The sequence below is a fragment of the Mandrillus leucophaeus genome, unplaced genomic scaffold, assembly GCF_000951045.1.
Source record: "Mandrillus leucophaeus isolate KB7577 unplaced genomic scaffold, Mleu.le_1.0 Scaffold457, whole genome shotgun sequence".
NCBI lineage: Eukaryota > Metazoa > Chordata > Mammalia > Primates > Cercopithecidae > Mandrillus > Mandrillus leucophaeus.
The window spans coordinates 851,869-862,713 of NW_012104887.1; the positions used below are offsets into that span (position 1 = coordinate 851,869).

General features: G+C 50.1%; 1 protein-coding gene and 1 non-coding gene across 2 annotated transcripts in view; one reads left to right on the forward strand and one right to left on the reverse strand.

Annotated features, from left to right (window-relative positions):
• Positions 1-9,547, reverse strand: part of LOC105549813 — a 32,677-nt gene extending 23,130 nt beyond the window's left edge. The window contains exons 1-6 of the mRNA XM_011994457.1: positions 9,409-9,547; positions 9,222-9,317; positions 9,054-9,117; positions 8,623-8,797; positions 7,198-7,271; positions 78-640 (exon numbers count right to left, since the gene is read on the reverse strand). Coding sequence (XP_011849847.1) covers positions 78-640; positions 7,198-7,271; positions 8,623-8,797; positions 9,054-9,117; positions 9,222-9,317; positions 9,409-9,547 — 1,111 coding nt within the window. The remainder of the gene's footprint in view (positions 1-77; positions 641-7,197; positions 7,272-8,622; positions 8,798-9,053; positions 9,118-9,221; positions 9,318-9,408) is intronic.
• TRNAH-GUG lies at positions 837-908 on the forward strand. Its single transcript has one exon. It is a non-coding gene; the product is annotated as a tRNA-His (tRNA).
• Positions 9,548-10,845: the final 1,298 nt, after the last annotated feature.

Genomic DNA, 10,845 nt, shown 5'->3' on the forward strand with positions numbered 1-10,845 from the left:
ATAGAAGAAAGTTACCAGCGGTTTAAGCATTTTTAAAATGCAAGAAACGCTCCATAGAACGGGCTCGAACCACCCACCTCTAGACTTGGAAGCAAGCACACCACCCGACTGCGACACACGGACAGTCAACTCTTGCTCTGATATTACCATGCAGAGCAAGCGCCCATCCAACGTTAGGCGGAGCCACCGCCTTTTGTAGAACAATTGTGCAGGCTCCAAAGCCTCGGAAAACAGGAGAGGCGCATCTTGCTGGCTACGGTTGAAACCCGTGCATTGAGTGATTCCGAAGCCGGAAGCGCAGGGGAATGGCCATCGCCGCGTCCTGCCTCTCGCAGGCGTCAGACCCGGCATCCCAGGAAACGTCTCGGTCCGCGACTCCCTGGGCCTGAGCAGCGTGGGTCCCAAGGAAAGCAAGCAGAACGCCCTGTGGGCTCTAGTGATGGCTCTTCCCGTTCTTGGCACCGCCTTCACCCGAGTCTTTGCGCTGCTTGCGCTCCTCTCGCTCACCTCGGCTTCGGTCGGTAGGGCCAGAGAGAGGAAGGGTGAAAAGCAGAAATACGGAGAGGCGGGAAAGAAGTAGAGGAGGTGCGGACGAGGACAGAGAGATACCCCGAGAGAGTCTGGTGCAGGGAGGCCCAGGCTGGAGTGGAGGAGATGAGAATTGTTCTCATCACGTATGAGGATTGGGAGGAAGGAAGGGAAAAGCAGAGCCGGCATAAAAGAAAGAAAAGCGGGAGCCCCCCGTGGCTGTCTGGGAACAAATCCGCTTGATAATCGAAATCTATTGACGTCAAAATAACTAGAGCAAACTCGACTTCCCGCTTGGCCTGTGGCTCGCCGTGATCGTATAGTGGTTAGTACTCTGCGTTGTGGCCGCAGCAACCTCGGTTCGAATCCGAGTCACGGCAACGTCATTCGTTCAGGCTATCGCTTTTTGCTCCCGGCAACCAAAGGCCTCACAGCTCCCCAATCTGGCGAGGAATCCAAGGGAAGCCCTGGGCGTGCTCTGTCCTGTTTCTGAGCCTCATGCAGCAAATAACCCAGTCAGCCCTGTTGGTGGCTTACACGGAGGCAATGGTGTGCTCAGAACCATTTTTCCGGTCACTGGGGGCAGGTCAGGGGAAGGAAAAGAGACCTCACAGCTCACCAACCTGGGGAGGAGTCCAAGGGAAACCCTGGACATGCACCGTCCTGTCTCTGAGCCTCACAGAGCAAATAACCCAGTCAGACGTGTTGGTGGTGGCTTACACGAAGGCAATGGTGTGATCAGAACCTGTTTTCCAGCCACTGGGGCTGTTACACACGAAACGACGAAAAGCTTTAATGACTTTAAACTCCGAACTGTTTGTTGTGGCCTCCCATGGCTTGTCTCCTCGCCCATCACCAAGTTTATATGTCAACAGGAAAGTGTGGAAAAGGGCAATCTCTTGCAGGGGTCTTTCCACCTCCACTCTGCTGGGTAGAAATGGGCCTTGGGCCTGCAGCACTTCCTTCCCAAGAGACAAGGAGTCCTCACAGCCTGTGCCGGGCTCACCTCCTTGTGTGGGAGTATCTTTCCCGGATCAGACTTAGTGTGTACCCCTTTGTTCCACTTAAACATGTGCATCAACTGGCACCTGACCAGCTGCTGTATCTGCCCCCCCCGCCCCCCACTGAGAGGAGGGGGCGGGACCCTTTTTTCTGCTTCTCAAGAGGCTGTGTGTGCAGGCCAAATGGAGGGACTTGCTGGCCATGGGGGACCAACGCACAGGACTAAAGCAGAGCCCATACCCCGCTCTGTCTCCTCTCTGTGTGAATAATGTGTTGTTCTTCCATCCAGCACTTGACTGCTTGTATTTCCTTGGCGACTCTGATACCAAGAGGCTGTGGCCAGAAGTGTTCACACTTCTACTCCTGCTGATAAGGAACAGATTCCACTTGCTGGACAAGAAGAATGAAGATTCTTCTTGCGTGGGTCTTTTTGTGGACACGTGCATTCATTTCCCTTGAGGAATACCAAGTACTGGAATTGTTGGGTCATAGGGTAGGTGCAATGTTAACTTTATTAGAAACGGCCAAATGGTTTCTTCTAGAATGGTTTCTCACCAGCAAGGAGAGTTCCACTGGCTGAACATCCTTGACAGTACATGGTGTGTTCTGTCTTTTAAATACACCCGTTCTGGTGGATGTAAAACGGTACCACATCGTGGCTTCAATTTGCGTTTCCTTTAATGAGTAATGCTGTTGAGCATATTTACTAATGTCTTTCACCATTTAGCAATCCTTCTTTGCAAAGAGAGGCTATCGAAGCAATTTCCCTAATTCAATTGGGTTGACTTTTTATTACTGATTTCTACATTCAAGATTTGAGTCATTTTTTTTTTCAGGTAAACACAGTGCAATTATCTTCTCCCAGTCTGTGACTCACCTTCTTACTTTCTCATGGTGATTCTTGATGAGCAGAAGTTGATAACTTTGGTGAAATTCTACTTTGCTTTATTTTTTTCCTGTTATCTCTTAAGGCAGAAGTGTATTCTGCTACATTCTCTTCCAATAACTTAAGGGTTTCGTTTTAATTTCTAAATCTATGGCATATCAAATTCATCTCCTGACCACAGCAGGCTTAGCATCTGCTAATGTCCTGATCCCCAGGAAACTTCTCTATACTGTAAATACACTGGCAAGAGTTCCTTCTCTGCTCTTCGACAGCTACAGGCCCTGTGCCTCCCTCCATTTCTTCCCTACTCCTCTCTCCCTCCATCTCCTTGTCTCTCTCCTCTGGTGTAGCTGAGAATCCCAGAGACACCTGAAACAGAGAAGTGGACAGGTCCAGTCTAACCTATGTCCAAGAACCCAGGTTCTATGTTGAAAATCTGTGTCAGCTCTTGCCTGACCTTGGTTAAGTATCTTAAATTTTATGTGCCTCAACATTTTTCTATGGAAGGTTGGGCCACTTCACAAACTCTGCCTTACACTGCTGTTGTCAGACATGCCTGGATTTAGTGACTACTCAATCAATAATGTAATCACTAGAATTATAACAATCATTGTCATTGTCCTCTGCCTTATTTGTGAATAATCACTCTCCAGATTGTTTTCACTTTACCTTTGCTTCTAGAACTTCATGTAGATGGAATCACAGTGCATCTACTCTGTTCTACATGCTTCTTTCTCTCTGCATAATGTCTCTGGCTCTATCCATTGCTGAGTGTAGCAGAAGTTCATTCCTCTTTCATTGCTGAATAGTATTCCATTGCAAAGAAACAGCACAGTTTGTTTGCCATTCCCGCCCCACCCCCAAACCCAATAATGAGCCTTTGGGTATTGGCTATTCTGAATAAATTGGTATTGGCTATTCTGAATAAGCCTGCTTTGAACTTTCTTCCCACAAGAGATATTGAGGGCATCTGTTTTCATGTCTCTTGGGGAAAACCTAGGTGCAGAATTGCTGGTACCAAAGAGTGGGATATGTGCAAGTCCATAAAAATAGCCAAAACTTGTCCCAAAGTAGTTGTGTCATTTTACATTTCTATCAATGACATGTGAGAGTTGTTGTTGTTCTTCATCTTCTCCAAGATTAGGTGTTTCCTCTCCTTATAAATTTAGCCATGCTACGGGGAGTTACAGCGGTGTCTCAATGTGGTTTTAATTTCCATTTTCCTGATAGCTAAACATACTGTATGTGCTTTGTTGACCATGTGTGTACCTTTTATTCCTGTGTATCAGTTCAAGTCTTTTACCCATCTAGCATACTTGGGTTGATTGGGTTTTGTTGTTGTTGTTGTTGTTGTTGTTGCTGTTTTAATTACCAGGTAAGAAGATCTCACCATACATCATAGTTACAGGGTTTGGGGGTCAGATAGGTTTTGTGACTGTTTTCTCCCAGTCTGAGGCTGACTCATTTCTTCACTTTCTTTGTGGTGTCTTTTGGTGAGAAGATATGGCTAATATTGATGAAGTCTAATTTATCAAGTCTTTCCTTTATACATGTTTTTTTTCTGTGCCTTGTTTAATAAATCTGTGTCTACCAACAAGTCACAAAGTATCCTCGAAATGCTTTATATCTTCAGCTTTTAAGTTTTGGTCTATAATGTCCCTCAAGTTACTTTCAGGTATAGTGTGAGGGAGAAATAACCTTGTTCATCTCCTCCTTCTCTTTTATGAAAGTCAATTAATTGAAACTATTTCCTTTGCCCCTTGAACTGCTTTTATTGAAAACCTATGGCCGGTCATGATGGCTCATGCCTATAATCCCAGCACAGTAAGAGACTGAGGCTGGTCGATCACTTGAGCCCAGGAGTTGGAGACCAGTCTGAGCAACATGGCGAAACCTCGTGTCTACTAAAATGCACCTGTAGTATGAGCTACCCGGGAGGCTGAGGCAGGAAGATCACTTCAGCCTGGGAAGCAGAGGTTGCAGTGAGCCAAGATCAGGCCACTGCACTCCAGCCTGGATGACAGAGTGAGACCCTGTCTCAGAAAGCAAAAAGAAATTAATAAACAAACAAAAAAACCCTATGAATCTTATAGCTGTGGGTCAGTTTGAGGTCTCCCAAGTCAGTCTGTTTATGTATTTGGGTCTCCCAATGCTGCTTGCACATTGCCTTGTTTATAACAACTTGGAGTGAGTCTGAAAGTCAGGTTGTGCAAGTCCTCTGGTTTTCTTTTTAATACAGCACAATAAGCTTTGAATTAGGTCACAACTTATGTAACCATCACACAGATCAACATATGCTGTCACCTCATCCCTCTCATTTCAGTGTGAGACACAAGCCCTCGCTCATCTATGCTGATTGCCCCCTTGGGGCCAAGGATCCTTGTTATGGAAAATCAGGGACCCCAAATGGAGAGACCAGCTGGAGCCATGGCAGAGGAACATAAATTGTGAAGATTTCATCTTAATATTTATCAGTTCTCAAATAATACTTTTATGATTTCTTATGCCTGTCTTTAGTCTCTTAATCCTGTTATCTTTGTAAGCTGAGGATGTACGTCACCTCAGGACCACTGTGATAATTGTGTTAACTGTACAAATTGATTGTAAAACATGTGTGTTTGAACAACATGAAATCAGTGCACCTTGAAAAAGAATAGAATAATAGCGATTTTTATGAAACAAGGGAAGACAACCATAAGGTCTGGCTGCCTGTGGGGTCGGGCAAAAAGAGCCGTATTTTTTTCTTGCAGAGGGTCTATAAATGTACGTGCAAGTAGGAAACATATCGCTAAATTCTTTTCCTAGCAAGGAATATTAATATTGATACCCCGGGAAAATAATGTGCCCGGCGGGGAGGGTATGAATGGCCACTGTGGGAAGGTCTGTCTTGCACAGTTGAGATAAGAAATGAGATAAGCCCTGCTCTCCTGCAGAACCCTCAGGCTAGTAGGGTTGGGAAAACTCAGCCCCGGTATATTTGTGGTCAGACCAGTTCTCTGCTCGCGAACCCTGTTTTCTGTTGTTTAAGATGTTTTCCAAGACAATACATGTGCCGCTGAACATAGACCCTTATCAGTGGTTCTGCTTTTGCCCTTTGCCCTGTGATCTTTGTTGGACCCTTATCAGTGGTTTTGCTTTTGCCCTTTGCCCTGTTCCCTCAGAAGCATGTGATCTTTGTTAGACCCTGATCAGTGGTTCTGCTTTTTGCTCTTGGAAGCATGTGATCTTTGTACCTAGTCTCTGTTCTTAACACCACCTCCCCTTTTGAAACCATTAATAAAAACTTGCTGGTCTGAGACTCAGGTGGGCATCACAGTCCTACCGATATGTGATGTCACCCCGGGAGTCCACCTGTAAAATTCCTCTCTTTGTACTGTCTCTCTTTATTTCTCAGCAGGCTGACACTTACGGAAAATAGAAAGAACCTACATTGAAATATTGGGGGTGGGTTCTCCCAATAGATCTTCTCTTCTACCCTCTGGAGAGAATAAATCTTCAGTTGTCTGCAGGGAGGATGAACACGCAAAAAGTCCACAACACTCAGCACAGAGTCCAGATTTTAGTGATTGGGTGGGTTGGGAGGAAGCTCATGTTTCAGACCTTTCAAAATCTTAGGAAAAGTTTTCTTTATTTCTGACTGTGAAATGTACAAAGCTTTGGATCATTTATAATTTCTTCTTTTTCTAGAAAGATCACAGGAGACCTAATATTTGTGTCCCCCAAAAATGCCTTGGTTGAAACCCTGACCTTCCCCCACCCACCCCTGGAAAGTGTTAAAATTAGGAGGAGGGGCCTTTGGGAGGTAATTAGATCCAGAGGGTGGAGTCCTCCCGAGTGGGATTAGTGCCCCTATAAAAGGGACACTAGAGAGCTCTCTCAGCCTCTTTCAGCCACCTGCAGATACAGTGGGAAGATGGTAATCTACGACCAGGAAGAGGTTCCTCACCCTAATCCTACCATGCTGGCACCTTGATCTTAGATTTCCAAACTCCAGAACTGTGAGGAATGTCTGTTGTGGATAAGCCACCCAATTTATGGTACATTGTTATAGAAGCTCCAACTAAGACAGAGCTGGAGTCCCATGGAGGGTGTCTAATTTTTGATGCTGGACATTGCGTTCTTCAAGTGGGATGTTGCAAATGAGAAACTGACAGAGAGCTGACCTTTTACTGCATATGAAAGAAGAGAATGGAGGGGCAGAGATACAGAATGGGGAAGAATAAGCTGGAATCAGAAAACTGATTTCAGGGTCTGGCACTTGAATGTCTGACTTTAGGGAAAGAGAAGACACTGGTAGGTATATCCAGAGAAGACCTTCAGTGGAAACAGCAAATATTTAAAAGCCATTTGGTTACATCTTTCACTTGTTTGTATGTAGTTCCTCTTTTGCCATCTTTGTAAGTCTGGCACAGGTGAACTGGATGTGTTTGTCCAATGTGTTTTTGGAATGCAACTATAAATAAAAATGACTGTGTTATACTTCAAATATTCATCCCAGAACCTCCTAGAGTTCTCTTAGGTTCCGACAACTGTGCATTGAAAGTACAACAGGCCCATCCTGGGGATTAATTTTCATTGCACATTTCTAGGAAGAGGGAGGAGGAGGAGGAGGGGGGATGTGACAGTCTCAACAACAGTTGCTATACTCTTACAGAAGTGGTTTTCCTATGTGCTTCTCAACAGATCGGCCCTTTCTTCAAATAAGAGCAGTTGGAACAACAAAGGCTGTTCAGTTGTATCCTTGAAATCCATGGAAATCCTGGGTAGGGAAGCTCCAGTACCACCAACTAGAAAGACCGGGGATGCCTAGTAGCTGGTACTGGCCGTTGTCGTAGGCTTTTTCCACGTTGACAAACTGAAGACGGGGACATGAGTTACATTCACCAGCCACGGGAGGACCTCCAGACGAGGTTTGGTCGACTTCATGGTAACTTTAGATCCTGAAACCTCACAGGATTTTTCTTCTCTTCCCTTTGATCTCTCTTCCGCTTACTCAACAGGACAGGACTCGCCGCCTTTCTTTCCCATCAAAAAGAGATCCCTTGCGGACAGGACCTAAGTGAGTAGCCGCTTTCCCCGACGTGTCCTTCTGGGCCTGGGTATCTCGACATGTCTTTCTGGGCCTGGGTGTCTCGGGAGCTCAGGCTGACCAGAGACCTAACTATCAGCGAGTGGGACCAGTAGGAGCCTGGAGGGGTGCGCCCCACCAGGTTGGAGGTTTGGCACCAGGGTGGAGGTTTGGCGCCCGGGGTCGGGAACAGCAGTCAAACCCTCTTCTTCCCCGCATCGCGCACCTGCCCCCTCCCGCCCACCCCGCCCGATGCTGAACGAAGTGGCCCCTAAGGCGTCTCTGCAGGCCCAACCCAAATAGGCCTGAAGCTCCAGGAGGGGCGAGAGGATCCTCTTTGAGCGAAACCAGCCTTCTGCCTGGCTGGCCCTGGTTGACACACTCAGAAGAAGCCGAACTGGCGGACAGAAGGGAAGAAAAGACCTAACGGTAGAATCTCATGATGTCGAGATGTTAAAACCCTCCAATTTTAAGGTCCGACTGCGCGGGGGAGCGAGGGGTTCTCAAGGTGGATCGACCCCTGAGCCTTCATCTGGACAGTCCTCAGCACAACTCAGCACCAATGGTTCTCAACAGGCAGCAACTTCACCCTCATATGCTTCCCCCATCCCTGCTGGGACACTAGGCAACGATGGGGGAAGCCCGGAGGGAAAATGTTAACCCCTGGTATTTATCTAGTCAGCGGAGGTGAGGGATGCTGCTAAACACCTTGCAATCCACCAGAGGGCCCCTCCCCAACCCCGAAGTAGCCATTCCGCGGAAGTGGAGAAACTCGCGTGTAGATCAATGCCCACGCACTTGGCCAACGGGAAATCACGAATTGGCGACCAATTGGATCTTGGATATGAGGAAAAAACTCCAGCGTCAGAGGGAACTCTGGAGGTTTTGCCCGGAGCATAAGGAAGGGTGGCGTTGCCATTGCCTAAGATGGGAAAATGGCAGGTGTCGCAGGTTGCAGGGGAAGGTAGGAGACCAGTTGAGGGCCCCGGAGCCTCCCTGGAAAGAGTTTTCCATCCAGCCCGTCTCGGTTTCCGCATCCGTGTGAGTCCTTTATGGTGTCAGGGATGCCAAGCTCTGAGTCCTTTATGATGTTCGGGTGCCTCGATCTCACCCCAGGAGCCTCCTCGCTCCTACCTACCTGCTCCTGGCTACCCGGTGCGCGGCTCTGACCCCGGCGACCCGCGACTGTTTCTCCACGCGCTGCAGCTTCACAAAGGCCTATCTGTAGGTCAGTGTTCAGGTACAGCCGGGATGCTGCAACCCGCTCCAGGACTCGCCTCGTGGAGTGCTGGGTGCGTCGCCTGCGGGCTCCTCTTTCGGAGAAAGGAGGGAGGAAAAGGCCTTGTGAGACGACTCCAGGAGCGACCAACGACGCCCACAAGGCCCAAGTCCTCCCAGCGCACAGGCAAACAGTCGCTTATATGGCAAGAAGGTTGCGAAAGACCCTCCCGTGCGCCCCTGCTGGTCTAGTGGCTAGCATTCAGCTCTTTCACCACCGCATCCCGGGTGTGATTTCCGGTCAGGGAATTGTTTTGCACTGACCGCCCACCCGCAGGAATCTTTCTTTACTCCGCTGTCAGCCGGCTTGCTCCAAGGGCCAGAGGCAGAACAGTCTCGCCGCGAGGTGCAAACCCTGGCGAAGGAGGGTAAGTCCTGGTGGACGGCCTCTCATGACACACCGCTCTTATTTATCTCCGTGTCAGTCATCCGCAGAAGGGGCGTCTCGCTCAGGTGTACACCGCCGTGCAGGGATGCCAGCCCTCCTGGGGCTGCACCCAAGAAGCCCACCGTCTTTGCCGCCTCCGCCGTCCTGGAGGCGCCGATTGGGCTGAGCTGCAAATAACAGAGAGGCCAAGCCAAGCTGTGGCGTTTGTGCGTGCCACACGTTGTCAGCTGACACAGGCGGTCAGCTGAGCCTCCTCACCTCCATTCGCAGCTAACACGCTTCTTGGCCTTGGAACAGGCGACCGGAGGCGATGTCCGCGAGGCTGGGAGGGGGGTGAGCGGCGGGCGAAGTCCTCCAGGACCGCCCGTTTGTCGATTAAGTGGCAGAGGGGAGCCATGTTCGCTTACCCAACAAAGACAGCAGGTGGAGTAGACACAAATGGAAAACTGGCCGGTGCCCTAAGCAGAAGGCAGGTGTAAAAATCACTAGGACGTCTAAGCGATGGTCCCACAGTCAAATCCCGCAATGGCTGTCTACACTCGACCAAGCAATTGCGCACGCTCCCCCTTTGCCATTCAGTACTCCCAAGAAGGGTTGGGACGAACCCCGCGTCCACTGTAAGCTCAGGGGAGAGCGGGAGCCAGGGAAGTGAAGTGCACAGACTCAGCAGAGGCGTCCGGCAGAACCACGGAGGTGAGAGGGCGCGGTGGCTTCGGGGCGGCAGCCGCTGCTGAAAGGAGGCCTGGGTTGTCGTGTGGGTGACTGTCGGTGGAATCTTTGGCTGAGAGTGGTTTGGAAGAATAGCGACGGGCAAGCAGAGGGGAAGGTGGTGACCCTGAGCCTCCTGCCAGGGCGAGGAGGCTGTGCTGTCCTTCCTCTCCCCTTACCTGGTGGGGGACAGACAATAGTCAGGAAGGGAGTTCTCCCTGGACGAGGCTAGTCCACCACTCTCCGGCTGCGCTGACCCCTGCGATTTCCCCACACGCGGGGCCCTCCTCCGGGATGCTGTTTGTGCTACCGGGCGACTGGGTTCGCATTCTCTCCTGACATGCTTTGGCTCACCGCCGACGCCGATATCGCCGCCAGAGACCCTTCGCCGCCCTCCTAGGGATCTTGAGGGCCTTGTTCTCACTCAAGTTCACGAATAGACAGATGTCAGCTCTCTGTCTTTCACACGCTGAATTTGGCTATCGGCAAAAAAGCCCTGACCCAGAGCTTGGGTCTCCTCCCGGCCTGCACACGACTTCCCGACTCCGGCCTCCTAGCGCGGCTCTGGGCTCGCGGGTGGGCAGCCTCCAATCAGTGTGGAACCGCGGCAGCCGCAGCCCCCGCAGGCTGGCGATCAGACACTAGCAGGAAAAGGGACACAAGGCTTCCGTGGTGGGAAAGCATGGGAGACATCGCTTTCCCACCTGGCGAGAAGGTCTCCCTACAGTCTTTGGAGACAAGATGGTGGGAGGCACCCGTTCCAGGAATAAGGAGGCTGCTCCTGAGCCTGGCTCTGCACCGAGGCTCCTGGGTCCCGCGCTCCCTCTCCCTACCCGCTGTAGCCAGAGCTGCTTCACACATCTCAGCTGGCTTCCTCTTCCGCCTCTGCCTCCTCTTCCTCCCCAGCTGTCCGTGGGACAGCAAGGCCCCCAGCCCGTGGGAAAGACCTAGCCTCCTCTCCAGCACTTGGAGAGGGAGTCGGATGCA